The sequence below is a fragment of the Vulpes lagopus genome, chromosome 10 (genome assembly GCF_018345385.1).
Source record: "Vulpes lagopus strain Blue_001 chromosome 10, ASM1834538v1, whole genome shotgun sequence".
NCBI classification, from domain to species: Eukaryota; Metazoa; Chordata; class Mammalia; order Carnivora; family Canidae; genus Vulpes; species Vulpes lagopus.
This window is the reverse complement of record NC_054833.1, coordinates 102,526,378-102,553,100: the sequence shown is the minus strand read 5'-3', so window position 1 is coordinate 102,553,100 and position 26,723 is coordinate 102,526,378. Positions and strand designations below refer to the sequence as shown.

At 41.2% G+C, this 26,723-nt stretch overlaps 1 protein-coding gene across 1 annotated transcript in view; it reads right to left on the bottom strand.

Annotated features, from left to right (window-relative positions):
- The window catches only part of RFWD3 (ring finger and WD repeat domain 3), a 38,689-nt gene extending 12,803 nt beyond the window's left edge, over positions 1-25,886 (bottom strand). Inside the window, exons 1-7 of the mRNA XM_041772554.1 lie at positions 25,781-25,886; positions 21,835-22,408; positions 15,501-15,703; positions 11,519-11,589; positions 9,452-9,643; positions 9,261-9,352; positions 350-464 (exon numbers count right to left, since the gene is read on the bottom strand). Of these exons, the coding sequence (XP_041628488.1) occupies positions 350-464; positions 9,261-9,352; positions 9,452-9,643; positions 11,519-11,589; positions 15,501-15,703; positions 21,835-22,406 (1,245 nt within the window). The 5' untranslated portion in view covers positions 22,407-22,408; positions 25,781-25,886. The remainder of the gene's footprint in view (positions 1-349; positions 465-9,260; positions 9,353-9,451; positions 9,644-11,518; positions 11,590-15,500; positions 15,704-21,834; positions 22,409-25,780) is intronic.
- Between the last annotated feature and the right edge of the window lie 837 nt (positions 25,887-26,723).

Here is a 26,723-nt window from a genome sequence, read left to right as displayed (position 1 = left end):
GCTGAACTAAAGAGAGCACAGATCATAAAATATTAGGGCTGAAAGTCTTTACTAGGCACATTGTCTAAAGCCCTCGTTCTATTGGTACATTCAGGGAGGTAAAATGACTTAAAATTCAAATTATCAGTGGGCTGTTTAATTTTTAAAAGTTCAAATTGCAGGATTCATCCTAAAATGTATACGCTTCAGACAAATGCTCTTAATCAAAAACAGAATCAAGAGTTAGTCTTGCTTACTTCCTGAAAAACTTGGTAAATCCTTACTTGTATGTGAGATGAACCAAAGTTGTATTTAGATCCCTTTGCCATTCCTATCTCCAAGTTCTCTGGATTAGAAAGGGCAGACTCACCTGCACACGACTATGAAGCTTGCTGCATTCGTCAGTGAGTACTTGAAGCTGGAGCCGGCACTGTGCTGATTCTAACTCCGCCTGCTTCCTTAGCATCTGCTCCTTTAGTAAGGAACTAGAAGAGGGAGCCAACAACAGGAGAAGATTAGGACTACAGAACACTTCTCATCAAGACATCAGATTAAGTTCATGCTATGATACACACGTCATGCTGTAAATAGTCACAATGGTGAATAAAATGTAACAAAAGAAAAATCTCTCACATCCAGAAACACTACAAAAAAGTAGCACGCAGGGCTGACCTCACAAGTCACTGGGATTCAGCATGAACATCGGCAGTTATAGCCAGGAGTTTGGCTTTTACTAGGAAATGAGACTAAAAATGCAAAAATGCTGATTGAGAGAACAGAGCCAAGCCCACTGCTTGAGTTAATACCAAATTATAAGAGTAAAATGACATATTAAAAGACCAAGGTTATCCACTGGATTAAAAGAAAATAATAAGCTACCAGCTCTGTTCATCAGATACTGAAATAAAACTACAAAAATGAAGCTGAAGTTGAAAGGAACAATGCACAATGAAAAAATACATTCATCAAGAACAAAAATTATAAATTTGCATATACCTAAAGACACTTTCAAAATATGAAAGGGGAAAAAAAAATTTCCACTCAGAAAAAGATGAAAACTGGAAAGGGGGAACAATGGAAAGTTCAAGAGAAGCCATAAACTAGCAAGGTACTGGAATTAAGATCAAGAAAATTAGATAGGGGCCATGGCTGGCTCAGTTGAAGGAACACAGGACCCTCAATCTCAAGGTTGTTGGGTTTGAACCCCATGATGGGCATAAAGATTACTGAAAAAAACAGCATTTTCCATATGCCAGATGACTGATTAGTAAATGTAATAAGAAAAAGTTCATTCACAAGAGCAATTCTAACAATAGCAACCTAGGAATAAAGTTAAAGAGCATGCAAGACCTTTATGAAACAAGGTATACTTGTAAAAAGCACAAGGAGACAGAGAATTAGTGGAAGGATATTACATAATACTCATGGCTAGAATGATTTGAAATCACAAAGATAGAACTTCTCAAGTTACTCTAAAAATTTCAATCAATTTCAATCAACTTTTGAAGTTCCCTTTGAAATCTTGACTGAAATTGCATTAAACGGAACTTAGGAAACTATTTTTAAAATTAATATGGAAGAGCAAAATGCCAAGAATATTAAAGTCAATTTGCAGAACAAGGTGGGAGGAGGTATTTTAAATTATAATTATAATATAAATTATAATTATAAATTATAACTTCAGAATACTGGGGCGAGAGCTAACAAAGAGACCACGGAACCTAAAAGTAGTCCATTCATAGACAAAAACTTAATCTAGGATAGAGGTAGCAATGAAAACTTACACAGGAAGAACGTATCACTTAATAATTATGCTACAATACCTGGTTATCCACAAAATTAGGTTTAAAAAATAGTTAAAATCTACATAAAAAACAAAAATTCTAAAGACCTTTAGAAGATGTTATGTCTTTATGACCTTGCAGAAATGGAGACAAAACCCAAAACAAGAGATACAGTACTATATTAAAATTAAAAATTCATGTTCAACAAAAGATAACATAAACAGAGATAAGCCACAGACCAATTTGGCTATTGTAAAATAATGCTGCTATGTATATTGCTATTTGCAATATACACAACCAGAAAACAATCAGTACAGGTGACCCCTGAACAACATGGATTTGAACTGTGCTGGTCCACTTTCTGTGGATTTTTTTCAATAAATACACTGGAAATTTTCGGGGGGGTGGGGGGTTGTAATAATTTGGAAAAGAAAAAAAGTAAATCTTGCCCATCTCTCTGCACCATGGCTTATATGAACGAAAACTGGAAACCAACTTAACTGTCCACCAATACAAAACACATACAAGGAAATTCTAAATTAGAGAACTAGAACACTCTACAGAAGTTAGAATGAATAAGCTAGAGCAAGCCTAGCTAGAAGATGTACCCCAAATATAAATTTTTAAAAAATATGTTATTTATTTATTCATGAGAGACACAGAGAGAGGCAGAGACACAGGCAGAGGGAGAAGCAGGTTCCATGCAGGGAGCCTGATGTGGGACTTGATCCCGGAACTCCAAGATCACGCCCTGGGCCAAAGGCAGGCGCTAAACCGCTGAGCCACCCAGGGATCCCTATTTTTAATTTTTTGAAGAGCCTTCATACTGTCTTCCACAGTGGCTGCTCCAGTGTGCATCCCCACCAGCATTGTAAGAGGGTACCTTTTGCTCCACATCTTCACCAACACTGTTGTTTCTAGTGTTTTTGATTTTTAGCCATTCTGTTGTGAGGGATATCTCATTATAGTTTTGATTTCCATTTCCCCAATGATGAGTGATACTGAACATCTTCTCTTCCGTCTGCTGGCCATCTGGATGTCTTCTTTAGAAAAATGTCTGTTCATGTCCATTTTTAAAATTTGATTATTTGTTTTTAGCGTGTTATGTAAGTTCTTTATATATTTTGGATACTTTCCTTTTATTGGATATGTCATTTATGAATATGTTGTCTCATTCAGTAGGTTGCTTTTTAGTTTTGTTGTTTCCTTTGCTGTGCAGAAGCTTTATTTTGATGTAGTCCCAATAGTTTATTTTTGCTTTTGTTTCCCTTGCCTCAGGAAACCTATCTAGACAGATGTTGCTACAGCTGATCAGAATAATTACTGCCTGTGCTCTCTCCTAGGATTTCTATGGTTTCAGGTCTCACATTTAGGTCCTCAATCCATTTTGAGTTTATTCTTGTGTATGATGTAAGAAAGCGGTCCATCCAGTTTTCATTCTTTTTCATGTTGCTGTCCAGTTTTCCCCAATATCATTTGTTGAAGAGACTGTCTTTTTTCCCACTGCATATTCTTTCCTGTTATGTCAAAAATTAATCATGTAATTGTGGATTCATTTCTGGGTTTTCTATTCTGTTTCATTAATCTATGTGTCTATTTTTGTACCAGTACCATACTGTTTTGACTACTACAGCTTTGTAATATAACTCAGTCTAGAATTGTGATACCTCCAGTTTTTTTTTCTTTTTTTTAAGATTTTATTTATTCACAAGACACACACACACACACACACACACACACACAGAGAGAGAGAGAGAGAGAGAGAGAGAGGCAGAGACACAGGCAGAGGGAGAAGCAGGCTCCATGCAGGGAGCCCAACGTGGGACTCGATCCTGGGTCTCCAAGATCATGTCCTGGGCCAAAGGAGGTGCTAAACCACTGAGCCACCCAGGCTGCCCCAGTTTTTTCTTTTTCAAGATTGCTGGGATCCCTGGGTGGCGCAGCGGTTTGGCGCCTGCCTTTGGCCCAGGGCGCGATCCTGGAGACCCGGGATCGAATCCCACGTCGAGCTCCCGGTGCATGGAGCCTGCTTCTCCCTCTGCCTGTGTCTCTGCCTCTCTCTCTCTCTCTCTCTCTCTGTGACTATCAAAAATAAAAATAAAAAATAAAATGTCTTTAAAAAAAAAAAACAAAACAAGATTGCTTTGGCTATTCAGGGTCTTTTATGGTTCCATACAAATTTTAGGATTGTTCTAGTTCTGTGAAAACTGCTGTTGGTATTTTGATAGGGATTGCATTAACTGTGTAGATTACTTTAGGTAGTATAGACATTTTTTTTAAAATTTTTATTTATTTATGATAGGCACACAGTGAGAGAGAGAGGCAGAGACATAGGCAGAGGGAGAAGCAGGCTCCATGCACTGGGAGCCCGACGTGGGATTCGATCCCGGGTCTCCAGGATCGCGCCCTGGGCCAAAGGCAGGCGCCAAACCGCTGCGCCACCCAGGGATCCCCGTAGTATAGACATTTTAACAATATTTGTTCTTCCAATCCATGAGCATGGAGTATCTTTCCATTTGTGTCATCTTCAATTTCTTTCATCAATGTCTTATAGTTTTCAGAGTACAGGTTTTTCTCTTGAAGTTTATTTCTAGGTATCTTATTATTTTTGGTGCAATTGTAAATGGGATCGTTTTCTTAAGTTCTCTTTCTGCTGATTCATTATTGTTCCATAGAAATGGAACAGATTTTCTGTACACTCATTTTTCATTCTGCAAATTTCTGAGTTCATTTATCAGTTTTAATAGTTTTTTGGTGGAGTCTTTGGGTTCTCTACATACAGTATCATGTCATCAGCTAATAGTTTTACTTCTTCCTTACCAATCTGGACACCTTTTTATTATTTATTTCTCTTGTCTGATTGCTGTGGTGAGAGTGGACATCCTTGTCTTGACTTAGGCGAACAGCTCCCACTTTTTCCTCCATTAAGGATGATATTAGCTGTGGGGTTTTTCATAGAAGACCTTTACTATGCTGAGGTATCGTTCCTCTAAATCTACCTTGTTGAGAATTTTTATCATAAATGGATGTTGTATTTTGTCAAATGCTTTTTCTGCATCTATTGAAATGATTATATGGTTTTTATTCTTTCTCTTACTGAAATGATGTATTGCATTACTTTGTAAATAACAAACCACCCTTGCATCCTGGGAATAAATCCCACCTGATCTTTGTGAATGATTTTTTTTTTTTTAATGTATTGTTCGATTTGGTTTGCTAATACCTTGTTGAGAATTTCTACATCTATCTTCATCAGAGGCATTGATCTGTAGTTCTCTTTTTTGGTGGTATCTTTATGTGGTACTGGTATCAGAGTGACACTTGACTCATAGAATGAATTTGAAATTTTTCTTCCTTTTCTATTTTTTGAAAAAGTTTGAGAAGAATTAGGTATTGGGTCACCTGGGTGGCTCAGTTGGTTAAGCAGCTAACTCTTGATTTTGGCTCAGGTCATGATCTTGGGGTCCTAGGATCAAGCCCTGCATCTGGCTCCACACTCAGTGGGGAGTCTGCTTCAGGATTCTCTCTCTCTCCCTCTGCTCATCCCTCCTAAAACAAATAAATAAATCTTAAAAAAAAAAAAAAAAAAAAAAAAGCTATTAACTCTTCTTTAAGTGTTTGGTAGAATTCACCTGTAAGGCCAATTGGTCCTGGACTCTGTTGAGAGTTGAGTAATCAGCAAAGTTTTAAATATAATCATATATTAACAACCATGCATTTTCAACAAAATTAACCTCTCCACACAGCTGCCATGTAAAAATACTAAATATTTATTGGACCAAATTAGTATTTCTTAGGCCAAATGAGAAAAAATAAGAAAATTAAAACCATCTGTAATTTCACTATTCAGTGACTACCTGTATTTTTTTCTACTTTGCAAAGACAATCACCACAATGTGCTTTCACATGACAAAATATTATGTGGACTTTAATATCAGTTTATGTCAGAGTTTACTCAACCGATGAATTCTCTTGGTTTGGATTAACAATGCTTAAATGAAAAGTCTCATGAAATAAATATTGTGCTTTTATTTATTTTTAATTAATTTATTTTTTTAAGATTTTATTTACTCATGACAAACAGAGAGGCAGAGACTCAGGCAAAGGGAGAAGCAAGTTCCCTGCAGGGAGCCTGATGCAGGACTCAATCCTGGGACCCCAGGAACACACCCTGAGCCAAAGGGAGACACTCAACCACTGAGCCACCCAGGTGTTCCTATTTAAATTTTTTAAGTAAGGTTTTATTATTTATTAGTTTGAGAGATTGAGAGAGAGAAGAGAACATAAGCAAGGGGAGGGGCAGAAGGAAGAGCAGACTCCCCACCAAACAGGGAGCTTCCTGTAGGGCTCAACCCAGGACCGACCTGAGCCAAAGGGAGATGCTTAACTGACTAAGCCACCTAGGTTCCCCTATTTATTTTTTTAAAGATTTATTTTAGGGCAGCCCGGGTGGCTCAGGGGTTTAGCACCGACTTCAGCCCAGGGCCTGATCCTGGAGACCCAGGATAGAGTCCCACGTCGGGCTCCCTGCATGGAGCCTGCTTCTCCCTCTGCCTGTGTCTCTGCCCCATTCTCTCTCTCTCTCTCTCTCTCTCTCTCTCTTTCATGAATAAATAAATAAAATCTTAAAAAAAAATAAAAGATCTATTTTATTTTATTTTATTTTAGCCTGATGTGGGACTTGATCCAGGACTCTGGGATCACACCCTGAGCCAAAGGCAGATGCTCAACTGCTGAGCCACCCAGGTGTCCCTATTTATTTATTTTAGAGAGTGTGTGCACACAAAGAGAGGGAAGGGGCAGAGGGAGAGAATCTCAAGTAGATTTCCTGCTGAGCGCAGAGCCTGACATGGGGCTCAATCTCTCCACCCATGAGATCATGACCTGAGCCGAAACCAAGAGCCTAATGTCTAACCAACTGAGCCACCCATGTACCCTTAACAATTTTATTTTTAAGTAGTCTCTTTCCCCAATATGGGGCTTGAACTTACAAATCCTGAGACTACGAGTCACATGCTCCACCAACTGAGCCAGACAGGTGCCCCTCATGAAGTCTTTGCACTCATTTATTCACAAATCATCTCTTTAGAATAAATGCCTGAAGTAGAATTACTTTTTTCTTTTAAAGCTTTTATTTATTTATTTATTCATGAGAGACACACACACACACACAGAGAAAGAGAGAGAGGCAGAGAGACACAAGCAGAGGGAGAAGTAGGCTCCATGCAGGTAGCCTGATGTGGGACTCAATCCCAGGACTCCAGGATCACGCCCTGTGCTGAAGGTGGCGCTAAACCGCTAAGCTACCTGGGCTGCCCTAGAATTACTTTTAAATGCTTTTGAAACACAGTGCCAAGGGTCTCTCTAAATAGTTGTGTCGGTGTATATTCTTACCAGCAGCACTGTGAAAAAAATCTACGTCCCTGTACTCTCTTGGTGGGTATTCAATGTTCTTAAAAGTTTGTTTTAAACAGTGTTATTTGTGATAGTTCTCTGGCTTCCAAAATCCTGAGAATTTCTTACATTGTACTACATGTGCAAAGTTTCGCTCATGAACCTTCCGCATAGGGTGCTATTGTAGGAGGGCTTAGGGACACGAGCACCAACATATGGCAACACTTAAGTAATGTGCCAGATCCTCTTTTTTTGTTGTTTTGTTTAAGGTCTGATTAAGCCTATTGTAGGGAAGAGGAGACTAAGACTTGGAAAATGTTCCAAGTCGTCATAATTTGTCAAAGAGTAAGACAAGAAATCCCTATTAAACGTTCATGGTATTTAGAAGCAGAGGCAGGCAGTAAATATAATCCCTAGAGAAGACATCTGAAAAAGCTACAAAAGTTCCAGGGAATTGTTCTGCTTGGGTCTACTGCCCACACCAGGTGTGAGGTATTACTGGAGAGCTGTAGGTTTCTCTAGGATTTTCCATTTGGGGAGGGCTAAAGACACCCTGGTCTTGGCTTCCCAGGTTATGTTACTGCCAGCTTTTTTTTTTTTTTTAAAATTTTTATTTATTTATGATAGTCACACACACACAGAGAGAGAGAGGCAGAGACACAGGCAGAGGGAGAAGCAGGCTCCATGCACCGGGAGCCCAACGTGGGATTCGATCCCGGGTCTCCAGGATCGCGCCCTGGGCCAAAGGTAGGCGCCAAACCGCTGCGCCACCCAGGGATCCCTGTTACTGCCAGCTTAAGTATCAGAGCTGATTCTAAATTGGTAGGGATAGCTAAGTGCTCCTGCAGAAGGAACAGCTGCTCTATTCCTTCTGAATCTATCTGTCCCAGTCAGCACACAGCATTCAGGCTCTGAAAGCTGAGGCTTGTCAGAAGTACAGAACACAAAAAGGAATAGGTGGCATGGTCTGCTATCTATCATCCTTCTTTTATCTTCCCCTCCTTTCAAGGAATGAGTTTTCCATGACCCAGGTGTCAGTCTCCCCAGAATGAAAATGTTATGTGATGAAATATCAGTCAATGCTCCCTAGATTATACGATAAAAATTTTATTTAAGCTGGCAAATTAAAATAAAAAATCAATGTACTGACTTATACAACTGAGAAATCCACTGGAGTCTAACTTCAGACATGGCTGAATTGAGGGCCAGGAATCTATCTTTCCATTTCTCAACTCTGCTTTCTTGTGCATCAACTTCACTGTTAGGTTGGTTCCCCCATTCTATGGCTGAGATCTCAGGTATATATTCAATAAGCCTGGGGCCCATGTTCATTGAGCTAGCTAAAGTTACAATTAGTTATTACCCTAAAACCTCATTTTTTATTTATTTGAGTACACTCTAGAGTGAGGGCATGCATAAGTGGGAAGGGGATGGTGGGGAGGAGCAGAGGAGAGGGAGAAGTAGGCCCCTCACTGATCAGGGAGCTACTCAGGTGCCCCTAAAACCTCATTTTTAATGCACGGAGAGCAAACCATTTGACCTCCTTCAGAAGATATTAGATATGTATTATAAATCACAATGTGAGGGGCACTTGAGTGGCTCAGTTGGTTAAGCATCTTCCTTGGGCTCAGGTGATGATCCAGGAGTCCTGCCTGGGATTGAGCTTCGCATCAGGCTCCCCACTCAGTGTCTGCTTCTTCCTCTCCCTCTGCCCCTCCCTGCCGCTCGTGTGCTCTCTCTCTCTCTAATAAGTAACTTTATTTTTAAAGATTTTATTTATTCATTCATGAGAGACACAGAGAGAGAGAGAGAGAGGCAGAGACACAGGCAGAGGGAGAAGCGGGCTCCATGCAGGGAGCCCGACGTGGGGCTTGATCTCGAGACTCCGGGATCATGCCCTGGGCCAAAGGTGGCGCCAAGCAATGAGCCACCCGGGCTGCCCAAATAACATCTTTAAAAAAAAACAACCCACAAGGTAAGAGAGATTGCCAGTGATCCCCAGAGATCCCCCATCACAGTTCAAATAAAGCCTCAGAACCACATTAAGAATGATTCATACCTCCTTTTCAGAATTTGCTCGGTAGGTAAATTCTTGCCACCTACCTTTTCATGTGCTCGTGTTCACTAGTGTCCAGAGCTCTTAGGGTTCGGGCATAAAGAACGACGATGTCACTGTGCTTGGCTTTCTTGTTGCACTAAAGAGCACAACATGATAAAATTAGCGTGAGTCTAGGAATCTTCCTGATTTAACATGTCAACTGTACATATGCTCAGTCTTTATCTATGGTTCTCACCTGGGGGCATTTTCGTGCCTGTCCCTTTAGCCACTTAGAAATGCACTTATACCCAAAGAGGTGCCCACAGCGTAATGCTGAGAGGCGGTGATCCCCAGCATTGGTCCAGTGCTCCAAACATATTGTGCAAGTGTCCCCTTCTTCATCATCCATAGGAACAGAAGGTAGAAGGGGGTCCGTCTTCTGGGGAGACTGGGTGGAAACCAGAATATATTCACATTAGAGAAAATACAAAATCAGTTTTTACGAGGATGTACAGCTCTACCAAATCAATAAAACCATGCAAAAAACAACACAATCTCAATGGAAAACACTGTGGAAAAACCCCAACACCTCCAAATCACTTGTTATTCTTTGTAAAATGCACCTGGTTAAATGTTTCATACAAGCCATAGAAATATATACTTCCCTTTGATCTTATGAAATTCTTGGAATTTTTTTTCATTCAAACGAAGAAAAGGAGCTATCTTTACAAAGACATAAAAAAATAAAACAAATCTAGCAGTTACCTGGATAATGAACAACAAGGAAGAGTGGGTTTGTTATATATTCAAAATTAGGTTCATAATCAATTCGTTATAAAATACTTGAAAAGAAAATACGTAAAAGAAACCCAGAAAAGCAAAGAAAGGGTATTAACAGTGAACTCACAAAAAATTATAAATGGTTCATAAGTGCTCACTTATAACTAAAAAATGCAAATTAAAGTAAGAGACCATTTATTAGACAGTATAGACTGATGTCTGATGACACCAAGCAATGCTGAAGGTTAAGGAACAGATAGGAATGCTTCTATATTGTTGCTACAGGTAAGAAAGTGACACAAATTTTCCAAAGGGCAATCTGACATTCCCTATCAAAACTAAATACATCTGTCCTCTCACAGAGCAATCTCTCTGCTAGAAATATATCCCATGAATAGTCACAAATACTTGCAAGACAACTGCACAAAGATGCTTAGTGCAGCTTGATTTGTACCAGGAAAACAAATTAGAAAGGAAGGAAAGCAGAAAAGAAGGAAGAAAAAAAAAAAAACACAAAAAACAAAAAAAAAAAAAACAAAAGAAGGAAGAACAAGTATAGTGTACACAACAAAGTAAGAGTTAACTAAAAACTTATTTATATGATTGAACCTATGTAGTGATTAATAAGAAAGATTCAACTTGGGTAGCCCGGGTGGCTCAGCGGTTTGGCGCCACCTTCAGTCCAGGGCGTGATCCTGGTAGACCCAGGATGGAGTCCCACATCAGGCTCCCTGCATGGAAGCCTGCTTCTCCCTCTGCCTGTGTCTCTGCCTCTCTCTGTGTCTCTCATGAGTAAATAAATAAAATCTTAAAAAAAAAAAAAAAAAAAAAAGACAGATTCAACTTTATGTACTGATAACAAAGGTATAATATGATTCCTTTTGTGTAAATTTGTACAACATTTATGTGCACAAATTTACATGCACACAAAATTTTTCAGGAAGAAAAAAACAAAAGAGAGGCCTTATAGAAATACATCAAAAGTAGGTCAATGTTTTGAGAGTGGCCGAGTCACAGGTGATGTAAATAAACTCTCATATTAAGGATTATCATGTGTTATCTTCGTAAATAAAAGCTGTGTAACACATAGCAATTGTATTTTGCCAGGTATTTCAGAAACTGCATTCATATCCACTATCTTAATCAAAACCTAACTGCTAGGTAGGCAGGACCAGTTATCCTCAATCTATCCCTGCCTTTCTAAACCTATGAGGAGTGGCCACATGAATGAGTAAACTGGATTGGACTTCCCCTGACCTCCTGCCTACATAAGTCTGTAAGCTTCCATTTCAGTCTGCAGCCTCTTCTTTATTTTTTTAAAAAGATTTTATTTATTTATTCATGAGAGACACACAGAGAGGCAGAAACACAGGCAGAGGGAGAAGAAGGCTCCACGCAGGGAGCCCAATGTGGGACTCGATCCTGGGACCAGGATCATGCCCCCAGCCAAAGGCGTGCTAAACCGCTAAGCCACTGGGGCTGCCAGCAGCCTCTTCTTTAAATGCAAATCCAAACATTTCATTTAAAAGGATGCTCATATTACCTGTTTGGGGAAGGTCTCTCCTCCACTGATACAGGTAACTTCTTGCTGTGCTGAGGAACCTCCTACTTGCTCTGCCAAGTCATTTCCAGAAACGATAAGACAGGCAATGCACAAAAAAAGACAGAAGTCAGGTATGAGAGGCTAGCAGGAGGGCCTACGTAACCCCAGTTTTCCATTTCTAATTGGTAATATTGCTGTAAATTTCCCCTAGTAACAGTGGATTTATTTTTAACATATTTTGGATTTTTTCATCAAATATACATAAAAGTAGACAGAACAGTACAAGTACACAAGTACTCATCACGTAATTTCAACAAAATCAATATTCCACCAATCTTCTCCTAAGCCCCCGCCCCCGTTATTTTCTTTTGTAATGCTTAATAACAAACTCTAAAATGTAGTTTCACTTATAAAAATTTTTGTAATACTAACTGATAAAGATTTCTTTTTTACATGAACACTACTGTTATCATACCAAACGAGTGACAATAACAATAATCCCTTAATACTGTCTGATGTCCACCCAGTTCATATTCAAAATTTCCCAGTTGTCTTCAAGTTGCTCTGTACAGGGCATTTCTAGCCGTCAGAATCTAAGCAAGACGAACTTGATGAACTTCATTGTTGCACCCGTTTTCATTTTCACCCCTTCCTTGTCATTGATTTGTTGGAGGGTGTCTGGTCACTTGTCTTATGAAATGCCCTGTATCTCAGACTGGACTGACTGCTCCTTGAAGTATTGCTCACTCATTTGTTCTATCACCTCTATTTCCTATAGACGGGCAGTTAAATCTGGGGGCTTCGGTGGATTCAATTGTTTTTTGGCAAGAAGGACAGCAAGAATACTTCTTTGGCTGTATGCTCCTGCATGCTGCATGTCAGGAGGCTCATACTGGGTTCTGGTGGTGTCAGTTTCACCCCTGAACTATCAGGTTCCTTATCAACCTTTTAAAACCTCCACTAAAGGTCAAGGAGGTGATTTTTAATTTTTAGTCATTTTGCTTTTGAAGGTTCAAAGGATCCCATCACAGGCCAGTGGGAGCCCCTTTAAACTGTTAAAACAAACAAACAAAAAAACCAACAAAACCTACAAAAATGTGTATCCTCAGTATTCAGTTCAGTGAATTCTCACAAACTGAACTATAAACCAGAACATCACCAAAACCCCGAAGAGTGCCTTTTATACCTTATGTCCTCCTTACTTTTGGGGAGTACAGCGGAGATGATTTGCACCCACCAAAGGTGACTACCTTACTAAATTATAGCACCATCTATTGACTTTTGCCTGTTTTTGCAAATAAACAGCATTTCAGAGCTATCCACTTTTTTGTATCTGCTAATTTTACTCTACATTTGGGTAATATTCTTTCCTACTAACATGGGGTTGTGGTTCACTTATTTTCACTGCTGTATAGTGTTTTATTGTGTCCCTATATAACATTTATCCATTCTATTGCTGATGGGTACTTGGGTCGTTTTGAGGTCTTTTGCCATTACAAATAATGATGTTACATTCTTGTACATTTCTATTGAATACGTATATTCCTTTCTTTGGTTACATGCCTAGTAGTAGAATTGCTGAGCTGTAGGCTTTATATGTACAGAGGAGTCTGTAAGGATACCATCTGGATGTCTGTACCAATTTACAGTGTATGAGAGGTCTGACTGCTTTATATTCGTTCTAATACTTGATATTTTCAGTCTTGAATTCTAGCTCTACTAGTGGATGCATATTATTACCAAACTGTGGTTTTAATTTGTATTTCTTTGATGACAGATGAAGTCTTCTTGTTATGTATTTAGTGGCCATTTGACTACTCTCCTTTGGAAGTACCTTTTCAAATCTTGTGCCAATTTTTCTGTTAAGGCTGTAGAAGTTATTTACATATTGTAGATTATAAGTCCTTTTTCAGATATATGTATTATATGTTTCCTTCAGTCAATGGATTCCCATTTCACTCTTCTAATGATGTCTGTTGATGAATGGGCAGCAACAGTACTTCTAAGTGCTATGGATATTTCTTTCTTTTTCTTTTCTTTTTAAATTTGATTTTTAAGTAATCTCTACACCCAACATGGGGGTCAAACTTACAACCCTGAGATCAGGAGTTGCATGCTCCACTGACTGAGCCAGTTAGGCACCCTTTGGATATTTCTGATTGCATATAAGGTCTGGTGATATCAGCCCGGCCCCTCAATTAAAGGGAATCCCATCAACCTTTCTTTTTGTTCTTTTTCTTTTCTTTTTTTAAATTTTTATTTATTTATGATAGCCACACAGAGAAAGAGAGAGAGAGGCAGAGACACAGGCAGAGGGAGAAGCAGGCTCCATGCACCGGGAGCCCGACGTGGGATTCGATCCTGGGTCTCCAGGATCGCACCCTGGGCCAAAGGCAGGCGCTAAACCGCTGCGCCACCCAGGGATCCCCGATCAACCTTTCAACCTAATGGTTTTAGGATCTACTTTGCCTACAAACATAATTTCATTACATGCATGAAATTATATGACTTTTTTCTATCAATCTTGCTCCAATATTAATCAGCTGGGAGTTTTCATTTAAAAAAACTTCCGTTGGGGTAGGTGAGAGGAATGAATAGGCAGAGCAAAGAGAATTTTTAGGGCAGTGAAAATACCCTATATAATGATGGATAGTTCATTATACATTTATTCAAATCCATAATATATATAACCCAAAGGTGAACACTAAGGTAAACTACGGACTTTGAGTGAATATTCTGTGTAATAAATGCACCATTCTGGTGAGTGATGCTGATAATGAAGAGGCAATGCATGTGTGGAGACAGGGGTATATAGGAAATCTCTGGACCTTCCTCTCAGTCTTGTTGTGAACCTCAAACTACTCTCAAAAAATAAAGTCTTAACAAAAAAAAAAAAAACCCCTCCTTCATCAACTATTTGGTTTTCCTGAATACAGTTCACACAGGAAAAACAGAATAAATGTTTAATTTACCAGTTTTCAGAGTAATGATTAAGGCTCTAATAGGGTGTTGATAAATGAGATTTTAAAAAAGTACATGATTATGAATTTATAGATTTTCCACAGATTTGATGTATTATTTCAATGTAGATTTCAATCCATAATTGAAGAGTACATTCATTATTTGTTTTGAAGTTTAAATTGTCCCATTTTAGGCCACTAGGAGCCCTTTCAAGGTTGCTCCTATACCTATAGACATGATGACGCTCTGAGAGATGGCTTCCTTGCTTTCTAACACAATCAAGTGCTGTAGGCTCGCCTTGTTTGTCTCCTATCCTAAGCTTGGAAAGCCATTTCTCCAAGAAGTCCTGGTTCCTTTCAATGGGAAAAGATCACAATCTAGGGTATCAGAGGGTAAGCAGGGCATATGCTCTAGGGGTCTCTGCCCACTACTGCTAAATAAAGTTCTACTTGCAAAATATATATTATACTAGAACTTCACAAGTAGCAGACTAGACAGGGTACTGAATTTACAAAACTTTTCTTTTAAATAAAGAATCTACTTCCTTCTTGGATGTCAAAGAAAATGCAAGAGGATAGAAAATGCCATTACAAAGTGACCAGTGCACTGGGTCACAAATCACACTAAATTTCAAGTTAGGGCAAATCCTGTACATACATATTATGGCCAAGGAGGCTACATAAAGCAGAATCTAGGACATGTGGGCGGAAAAGGTAAAGTATCAAAACACAAGCCTAGTGTTTCCAGCTTTCTGGAGGCTAAGCTTCCTGGATGTTAGCCTTGTGAATAAAACACCCACCTTCCTTTTTTTTTTTTTTTTTTAAGATTTTATTTATTTATTCATGAGACACAGAGAGAGAGAGAGAGAGAGAGAGAGAGAGAGGCAGAGACACAGGCAGAAGGAGAAGCAGGTCCCATGCAGGGAATCAGACATGGGACTCGATCCTGGATCCCCAGGATCAGGCCTTGGGCTGATGGCGGTGCTAAACCGCTGAGCCACCCAGGCTGCTCAAACACTCACCTTCTAAAACAGCAGCTCTAGTCTCCTCTGCCTGGGCAACAACTTCTTCAAACTCTGTGGAGCTATCGCTGTCAGAATTGGAATTACTTGAGACCTGCAAGTCTTCAGAAACAGGATTTCTGGTCTCTGAATCATGGGTGGTGGTTGGCAAATGAGGCTGGGTCCGGCTCACTTGAAAGTAGGCATCCAATGGTGCTCTGGACCTATATATAAGCAGAGTAAAAACAGAATTACAGCACAATGGACCATCATCACAAGACAAATCCACAGCAATCTGAAGGTAAATCCTAGTTATTTCAACCCAACTCAAGACTGTTGAATGTTGCCTTTGAAAACTGATGCAGAAATAGCACTTTTAGGCAGATGTTGGCTGGCCTGGACATTCTCTTTTCCACTCAATTATGACATTAGCCACACTGGAGGTTGACTCTTGCTAAAAGCAAATTCTACTTTACTGGCTTCTGGCTATGTGTCGATATCTTTTAAAAGACGTAATGCAGCAATCTGTCTACTGGTATTATTATGTGGTTGAAAGAGAGTGGACGAGAAGAAAAAGAGCTCTGTTGATCAAATATAAAATACAGCCTCACAGGATTCTGCTGCTGTAACAATGCAAGACCAAGGTCTTCTAGGGCAAAAATGAAGTCTGCCTTCAGTCATCATTGCTTTACCTCTTATTTTATTTATTTTTTATTTTTAAAGATTATTTATTTATTTATTCATAAAGACACACACACAGAGAGAGGCAGAGACACAGGCAGAGGGAGAAGCAGGCACTATGCAGAGAGCCTGACGTGGGACTCGATCCAGGGTCTCCAGGATCATGCCCTAGGCTGCAGGCGGCGCTAAACCGCTGCGCCACCGGGGCTGCCCTTTACCTCTTATTTTAAAACACTATTTTTCTTTTTATGTTTAAGTAACATCACATTAAGGTTAAAAACAGCATGATATCAAAAACTACCTCAAGATGAGAAGAGCTGGGAGCAGTTTTAACACTTCAGTCTCTTCTGGCTGGCTGAGTTTTAACCACACCCACTACCTTTCCACAGTTTCTCTCACATCCAAGCTAATCAACCACACCCTACTTCTGGTACAGAATGACAATATTAACAACCAAAAAGGTGGGACAGCTTGGGTGGCTCAGCGGTTTATTTATTCTCTCGAATAAATAAATAAAATCTTAAAAAAACAAAACAAAACAAAACAAAACAAAACAGGTGTTGTATACTTTAGAACATACTTCCTAATTAAGAATTACAAAATAGGGCAGCCCGGGTGGCTCAGCAGTTTAGCACCGCCTTCAGCCCAGGACGTGATCCTGGAGACCCTGGATCGAGGCCCATGTCAGATTCCTGCATGGATCCTGCTTCTCCCTCTGTGTGTATCTCATGAAAAAAATAAATAAAATATTAAAAAAAAAAAAAAAAGAATTACAAAATATTGGGATCCCTGGGTGGCTCAGTGATTTAGTGCCTGCCTTATTTTTCCATTATTGCCTTCTTTTGTATTACTTTCAAGTGCACCATTTTAATTTTCACTTCTTACTACATATCTTTATAGTTCTATTCCCTCCTCACTTTTGCTGATTTTATGTCCATCAACACAGGTTCATAGTTTTTTTTTTTTTTAAAGATTTTATTTATTTATTTTGAGAGAAAGCAAGCATGAGCAGGGGGGAGGGGCAGAGGGAGAAGCAGACTCCCTGTTGAACAGGGAGCCCCATGAGGGACTGGATCCAGGACCCTGGGATCATGACCTGAGCTGAAGGCAGACACTTAACCAACTGAGCCATTCAGGCACCCCTAAAAACTTTTTATTTTAAAATAAAACAAAGATAGGGGCACCTAGCAGGCAGAACCATCCAGGTACCCTACAGTTATTTCTTTATGCTGCTTTTTCTAAATTAGAAAGAAAAAAAATTATAAATTAAAAACCCATGTGTATTTTCTATTATATTTATTTATGTAGTTATCTTTGTTAGTGCTCTTTATTTCTTCATGTGGATTCAATTTATGTCTGGTGTTTTTTTTTTTTGGGGGGGGGGTTGTTCTTTAAGGACTCTAGTAATTCTTGTAGGGTAGGTTTCCTCTAAAGAAATTCTGGGTTGTGCTTTTTTTTTTTTAAATCCTAGAATGCCTCATTGTTCCTTCATATTTGAGGGATAGTTCTGCATGACACAGAATTCTTACCTTTTTTTTTATTATTACTCTGAACAGGTTGGGGGCACCTGGGTGATTGAGTGTCTGACTCTTGATTTTGGTTCAGGTCATGCTCTCAGGGTCATGAGTTAGAGCCCTGCATCTGGCTCCATGCTGGGTGTGGAGCCTGCTTAAGATTACCTCTCTCCCTCTGCCCTTCCCCATCCCCAAACACAAGTGCTCTCTTTCAGCAAACAAACCAAACAAACCTCTGAACAGGCCATTCAAATGCATTCTGACCTGTGTGTGTATGTTGGGGCAAACCTTCAGGAACCAGCCAGACAAGCGACAATACTTCTTGATTGTGCAGAGCCCCAAGATCAGCCAGGATTGAGAAGTTAGTGCCTTCTTAGCTCTTTCCTGGGCATGAGCACAGCTGTACACGGCCCTAGACATGTATGCAGCCTTCTAGATTTCCAAGAATATGTCAGAGCTTTTCAATACTCCATGAAGATCTCATTTCTCAGCTTTTCCTTTTAAGTGTTTTAGTTTAGTTTTCCCCCGTGGTTATGCACCACCTCAGGCAGCCTGAGGAAAAGGCTTTCAGCTTTTTAGACTGGGCAGAGTGCTAAGTCAGAAAGAACTCTGTAAGTGGGATCTTCCAGGAAACAAAGAAAGAGAATTCTCTGGGAATGAAGCTTTGAAGGAGCTCGAATCCCAATCTACTCCCTCTAAGTGGCTGTCAGGCACTTGGTTTTCACAGTTACCATCGAGGTGGAGAACGCTATGGGAACAGGGAATGCCTGAAGCTTACTGTTCTGATGTTCAGCTGTTTTTTTTTTTTTTTTTTAACATTTATTCCCTGAATTACTTTAAGCATTTACTTAATTTCCAGACTCTGATAAATTTTGCTCTTTTTTTTGGAGGTCTTTATTTTTTTGATGTCAGGTTTTCTTTTTTTAAAAAATGCTAATAAGTAAGTTTACCAGCTAATTTCGGCAACTGTGTGCTAATAACAGCTATAACTACCATGACAACAAGCACATAAGAACAGTATCTCCTAAGGTCATTTTAATCAAATGAAATCCAGACTAAAGTTAAGCCATTCATTAGGCTACTGAGATGCATAATGAGCATGCTGCATAGAAACTGGTTAATAATTAAGTGGTTAAAAGAACCCCACTAATTAACATTACTTTAATATAGCAAAAGGCATTTCCAAGGTCAGGTGGGGACAAAGGAAAGAGGAACTATCATCATTAGGAGACAGTGCTAGGTTTTCTCTCTGGGAGTGCAACCCTGACAACAAGAGATCCTCCTCTTTGCCTGCACTCATCATCTCTGAATTAAATAATAGTATAATGAGTTCTTGCCTCTTGCTTACCCTCAGTAGTCCTACATTCCATAAGCTCCATGAGAACAGGTACCCTTATCTGTCCTGTTCACAATATATCTCCAGGCAAAGTCTAGTCTCTCACATAGTGGAATATTAGAAATTTTTGATGAATGAGTGACGCTGACAGCCAGAATCAAGCAGCCTCAAACAAAGAAACAGGAAAGGTGTTTGTGATCTTGGCTGAGAAGCTGTTTGGAAAAATATCTCATTACTCAGCTTCCCCCAACTTTGGCTTCTCAGTGGAGTCTGAGGCAAAAGCTGCTCCCCCTGGCCCAGGCTCTCAACACCTGACCCAGAAAGGGTCTGTCAGGTGAGTAAGTGCCAAACACCACAATGAAGAATTCACGTTAAGAAATTCAGTAGGCCGGGATCCCTGGGTGGCGCAGTGGTTTGGCGCCTGCCTTTGGCCCAGGGCGCGATCCTGGAGACCCGGGATCGAATCCCACATCGGGCTCCCGGTGCATGGAGCCTGCTTCTCCCTCTGCCTGTGTCTCTGCCTCTCTCTGTGTGTGACTATCATAAATAAATAAAGAAAAAATTAAAAAAAAAAAAAAAGAAAAAGAAATTCAGTAGGTGTAACGCCTGGGTGGCTCGGTGGTTTAGCGCCGCCTTTGGCCCGGGCATGATCCTGGAGTCCTGGGATCGAGTCCCGTGTCGGGCTCCCTGCATGGAGCCTGCTTCTCCCTCTGCCTGTGTCTCTGCCTCTCTCTCTCTCTCTGTCTCTCATGAATAAATGAATAAAATCTTTAAAAAAAAAAAAAAAAAGCAATCGGTACTAGGAAAAGCTCCTGTTTTTATGTGAATTTAGTGTGGAATTTGCTTACAACACAGTATTTACGAGGAAAAAAGTTTTAAGGCCACATTTATCTGGCTCCAGAATCCATGTTTTCTTCATTGAACCACACAATCTCTAGCCCTTTAGGCTTATTCCTTTGGTAGAGACAAATACAACTGACAAATAGCTCAACTGATATCCTTTCACATCTAAATTCTGTAATTTAGATTAAGAATCTAGACCAGTCCCTGAGCACAGATTCTATATGCATCAAGCAATTTTCTGATTAGAGTCTAGCTTCTAGACTAGACTCTAATCAGAAATTTTAGGAGAATCATGCTGCCCATACCAGAAAGAGACTTTGATCCCTGTGGCACTTCTAGTTCTCTCTGTAAACTGGCAACTGGTTTTTAAGTGTTACACCCCTATGAGTGGGTTCCCAAGTCTCCCACAGAAGTAATCAACTCCACCCCGACTCCCCTTTCCCCATGGGTGAGTATATGAACAACCAAGGCTGAGGAATACGGTGAGGTCTCTTGGCAGTCAGCCAGTTCCTGGGGCCATCACTCTCAACCCTCAGCCCACACACTTTGAAAGGGTTCCCAAACTGCTACAGGGTGCCTTGACCTAGGACACAAACATGAAATCTTATTCTGCCTTCATAATCAGAGGGAATGATGCCTTAAAATAACAGTAACATGCCCTTGAAACTCTTATCAACACTTATCTAAGCACATCATCCCTGAGAGGTCACATCCAGAACTGACCAGGCTAGAGACTAGATCCAGAGGAAAAGCAGCACCATCTCCCTCCTCCATTCAGCAATCAGCAGAATCCATGGAAAAGGATGCTGAATCGAGGATCAGAAGGCACAATCCCAATTCCAGAGCTACCCTAGTCAGAACACAAATTATTCTATTGGCTTTCTTATTTCCAAGACATAGTCAATAGATGGCCTAATTACTGCTTTTTAGTATTGTCTCATTATTTTCATAATGTTAAGAAAACAAATGGATGTGACTGAAGTGTCCTCTATCTGCCTGCACAGAAAATGAGTCAGATTCAGGTTCCCTTATCAACTTGACCTTGACCTTGACCAAAATGCTTTCTCAGGGTCCAATTTCCTTTGCATATAAAATGAACATGGTGTTAAATCTCTTCAAACATTATGAAAACATTTAGGAGGCCAAATGTGAAATAAAGTATTTTAAATAAAGCAGGATGAAGTTAAAAAACAGGCAAGGCATAGCTGGTGGTTATAAAAATAACCATGTCAAGACCTGATATAGCTAAGCTCTTTGAGAGGAAAGTTCAAATGAAAAACTATGAAAGAAAGTTATTTTCAACTCTGCAACACCTTCTGAGATGAGGAGGGCTGGAATGTTTCCCCACTTAGTCAGATAAGCCCTAAATTAATACACATTTTACTTTTCCCAAGGCTTCTCTAAGTCCAGCCTGCCGGTCTTCCAAAGTCTACTGCACCAAAGTCTACTGCATCGTTACAAGGAATGCCAATGAACTATGGAACCTGAGTAACTGGAATGTGGACTTTTAAGTCAAAATATACTTTTTTCATATGCAAATGATCCGAAGAAGTGCCAGCCCCTATAGAAACCATTGCTAATAAACTACCACCTAGTTTTCAAAGCACATCAGGGTAAATTATCCCTCAATGCCTTTGTGAGTAAATAAGGCAAGCACTTTTATTTTCACCTGACTTGTGAGGAATTGGGAGTTCAGAAAGGCCACCTAACTTACCAAAAGTCATAGTGCCACACCTTGGCAGCACTGGGCTCATAGTCCCAATCTGGCACGAATCCCAAGATTTTTTTTTAAAGATTTATTTATTTACTTATGATAGACACACGGGGGGCGGGGGGCGGGCAGAGGAAGGAGAAGCAGGCTCCATGCTGGGAGCCCGACACGGGACTCGATCCCAGGATCCCACTCTGGGCCAAAGGCAGGCGCCAAACCGCTGAGCCACCGAGGAATCCCGAATCCCAAGATTTTTAACGTTATTTTTACCTGGTACTGTCTGTCCTCTGTGACCCTGTAGTTCTTGACCTGCGTGAAGATCCTCTCATCCTTCTGGATCTCACTGGTCCCACGTTATGGTCTGATGGAGGTCTCAGGAATTCCAGCATGCCATGAAGTCTCTGCAGCCCACTGATGAAGCTGTTCATCGAATCCAATGAAGACACTTGGACAGGGTGGGTAACACGAGATCGCTGACTATGCTCCTCTGAAGCTCCTGGATTAATGCTCTCCACACGATCTTCTCCCAACAGCTCCCCTTCCTCTGTCAGGCCAACAGACCCGTGTGGAGCAGGCTGGAGCAGGTCCAGCCCCACCTGGCTGCTGGCCTCTCCATCAGGAGCAGGCTGGGGCAGGGGTGGTCCCCCTTGGCTGCTGACCACTTCTGCAGGTAGAGGCTGAAGCACGGGTGGTCCCTCTTGGCTGATGACCACTTCTGCAGGTAGAGGCTGGAGCACGGGTGGTCCCTCTAGGCTGATGACCACTTCAGCAGGGACAGGCTGTTCTGCAACATGATGGTCTAACTGCCCATGAAGGTTATATTCCATTGCTTCGTGAGCCATCACTGGGGAAGTAACATTCATAAAAAGTATCAGTAAAATAGATAAAACATGCTATGTCCATGATATAATTATATCTAAGTCTTCTAGAACTTCTGCTTAAGGGATCCCTGGGTGGTGCAGCGGTTTGGCACCTGCTTTTGGCCCAGGGCGCGATCCTGGAGACCCGGGATCGAATCCCACGTCGGGCTCCCGGTGCATGGAGCCTGCTTCTCCCTCTGCCTGTCTCTCTCTCTCTCTCTCTGTGTGACTATCATAAATAAATAAAAATTAAAGAAAAAAAAGATTTAGAACTTCTGCTTAAGATCATTCTTGGGACATCTGGATGGCTCAGTGGTTGAGCATCTGCCTTTGACTCAGGGCGTGATCCAAGATCCTGGGATCAAGTTCCGCATCAGGCTCCCTGCGAGGAGCCTGCTTCTCCCTCTGCCTGTGTCTCTGCCTCTCTCTCTCTCTCTCTCTCTCACGAATAAATAAATAAAATCTTTAAAAAAAAATCATTCTTGACAAAACTGAGAATCTTAAAATAAATAATTAAAGCCTCCTCTTTAAGTCAGAAGTGTTTGGTAATCAGTAACTTTTTTCTCCATAACAAGTACTTATAACTAGTTTTCCAGTTTGCCCTTTGAAAACATAAAGGCATGTGATCATAGCACTATCTTCTAAAACAGAAAGATCTATGAAATAATAAGACTGAACTTCTGTGTTTGAAAGGAATTTCCCAGACCTCTAGCAGCTTTTTATTGTGACCCAATCACAGATATTCACTAAAAACAAATGCATATAATACTGTATTTTATTTTTAAAGATTTATTTATTTATTTATGATAAAGAGAGAGAGAAAGAGGGGCAGAGACACAGGAGCACAGGAGGAGGGAAAAGCAGGCTCCATGCCAGGAGCCCGACATGGGACTCGATCCTGGGACTCCAGGATCGCGCCCTGGGCCAAAGGCAGGTGCCAAACTGCTAAGCCACCCAGGGATCCCCCTGTATTTGATTTTAGTAGGCAATATTTAATTTCACAGCACCAAGTTACAAAGGATAGAGAAAGGACACTTTTACAGTTGCAAAATTAACTCAATACTAACTCAAAATTGAAATTTACCCAATTTGTCCAAAAAGGCTGACCAAACTTTATTTGCTCTGTCCTTTTATTTTTGTCTCCCATCTCTAATGCTATTTGTTAGCCCATTTAATAAATACTTATCAAGGGCCTGGCATATCCCTTTCATTATTTGTTTCTTGTCTCTAATTCCATTATGTTAATCCATTCAAGAAATATTTATTAAATACCTGTTAAGTAGTCAGATACTCTACAGAGGTGATGACAGGATAAAGCTGTGTAACAGATTTTACATTCTAGCATATGGGAGAATAAATAAATAAATGTGGGGACGCCTGGGTGGCTCAGCGGTTTAGCGTCTGCCTTTGGCCTAGGGCATGATCCTGGGGTCCTGGGATGGAGTCCCTCATCAGGCTCCCTGCATGGAGCCTGCTTCTCCCTCTGCCTAAATCTCTGCCTCTCTCTCTGTACTTTCATAAACAAACAAACCTTTTAAATAAATAGAAAGAAAGAAAGAAAGAAAAAGAAAGAAAGAAAGAGGTTATATACCCTGCTATTTGTCTTGGGGAGTAGGCGTCAAGGAGTACCATTTTAATAGTAAAAGCCCAGTGGTTGTTATATATGGTTTAGCCACTCAAACAGAGCTCCCAATCAGCTTTTTAGGGGAGGGAGGGGCTCCCTCCTTTAAAACAAATAGCCAAGGATCAACTGACCATTTGAGCAAAGCCTCCAATATGAGAGAAAGAGACAAAGGAGACAAACAGAAGAAACTTGGAAGGGAAAACAATGCAAGAAAAACTGTAAAAAACCAAAAACACAAACCCAAACACAGAACAAAAACTCCCCCAAACTTACGAAGAAAAGAATGCCAGGGAGAAAAAGGACAAATTAGAAAACAAGAAAGAGCTCTTGGAAATGAAACATGACAGTCAAAATAAAATATTTACTAGAAAGATTTGAAGATAAAGGAACTCTTCCAGAAAGCAGAGTAAGAGACAGTTGAAAAAGGCAGTAATAAAACTAAAATGTGGGACGTTTGACGACCTGAACTCCCAGAAAGTGAACTCAGAAAGTCGAGAAGAAAGTAAAACAAAGCCTTTGGTCAAGATGGAACCATAAGCTCTCTTCCCATTAAGAATTCCAACACAGAAGAAAAAAAAAAGAAAAAAGAAAAAAAAGAATTCCAACACAGTAAATTTTCTCCAAATTTACATCAAACAGAAAAAAGCAGGTTATATAAAGGAATCTGCTATAATCCCATTCTTAGGACACTTAGAAACAAGCAAAACCATGCTATTAACTGGACTTATAAATACACAAGAGTAGTACAAAACAAGCATGAAAAATAAATTCTGGAGGAGAGTTCAGATACACATGGGGCTTCAACTACATATACATTTTTTTTTTTTTTAAAGGATGCAATTACATAATTACAGCAAAAGATCAAGGCCAAGATTTGTTAGATCTACATGTTGAGTGCACAGGTCTTTTTTTTTTTTTTTTTTAATTATTCTCTACACTTTTCACATGGTTAAATATTAGAAAGGAAATTTCTTCCCATCATCTGTCAGTTCTGATTAGAACAGTAAGGCAGAGAGCCGATCTCGAGCAGCCTCGGCCTTGACCTCCTCGCGCCAAACAAGCGCGGTCTTCTCCGCGGGCAGCGAGAGCGGCCGCTCCAACAGTAACCTCCCACGGCGTCACCTTTCCAGGCTTTGTTACTCAGATCGACGTGCGCAACAGGCGGGACGACGGCCGCCAATCAACCGGCTAAGGCCCGCCCCCGCCCCCCAACACCCCGTCGAGCCCACTCGGTTCAAATCCTCCCCACCCACCCCCCGGCGCGTACCACCCGCGGCACCTTGGGCGGGTTGCCTGGCCGCTCTGTGCATCTTGTTGGCTTCTAAAACCGGGATAATAAGAGTATTGACGCCACAGTGTCGCTGGGAGGTGAAGCTGGGTGACAGAGCGGGTTCCTCGGTGAACCGGAAAGCAGCGCAAGGAATGGGCGCTCAAGCTCCGAGCGCTGGGACTTGAAGAGTGGGAGGCCGGGCTCCCCCGAGCGCGGCCGGCGGCGGCCTTACCCCCCACCTCGGGCGCCTCCCCGAGCAAGCCCGAGAGAGCTCGGGTTCGGGCGCCTCGGGCCCGACGGTTGGGCAACCCGGAGCCGAACCTCCCCAGGCCGCCGGGGTCCGTGCCCGCGCGCGGCTCCGCCCGTGGGGCGTCCTCAGACCCCGCAACCACGAGTCCCGCCCGGGAAGCTACTCTGGAGCCAGAGGCCCAAGGCCCCGACGGAGGCAAGCGCCCATCTTACCTGGGGCTGGGAGGACGCTGCGGGGCTTGCCAAATCGCCGCAGTGGCGGCCGCGTTGAAACAGCTCGCCCGGACCCGGGCCAACAGCCACTTCCTGAGCCTCTCAAGCGGCCCGCCTGAGTCGCGGGCGGGGCCTGCTCCTATTGGGCAGCAGTCCTGGACGGCGGCCAATAGCCTCTCTTCTTCTTCTCTTGGTCGCCGCTCCCTGAGAAAGAGGCTCTCTCATTGGCTGGCCCTTCGTAAATTGACGTGTGACGGGGTCTCGGACGATTGGTAGAACCCTGCGTCAGTCACCTGGTGCCCCGCCCACAAGGAGGAAAGCGGAACCAGGGTTTCACCACTCTTTATTTGAACTTTCTGGCGGGAGAAAGTTGTAAGGATAAGATCTTTCGGGAGCCTGCGGCGTGGGACCATCGCGTTCTTGTATATCCTCTCCACACGTTGAAGAGCTCATGCAAAACAACTGAACTACGGCATGTCTTTAATCCCCAAAACCATTGCAATAAATTGCCTGCTACTATAAACTATCGTCACGTGACTTAACAGCAAACATTTTTGAGGAATCTCACTGAAAGTCGAAATCCCACTTCCAGGAAGACCTAGAAAATCTAAATCTCAGGCAGAGACTGCACATTGCCAACATTTTATTTACTCAGCTGTCAATTTGCGGTGGAATTGATGGCAGAGGAGGGCATAAATAATTGAAAGTCATGGATAATTCAATTATTTTCTCTTCTGAAACTGCCACTAGAGTCGGTATTAGCATTTTTATTTTTTTTCTTCCTTTCTTGCCATCTAAGGAACCTGCTACTAAGCCCTGGCGTGTATAATATGAGGAGAAACGAAACTTTCTTCTGTACACAAACATGTATGTTATAGAATGAAAAACGTCTGCACTCATATATAAATCCTGCATGTTCAGTGGAGAAAAATTAAAGGGTACA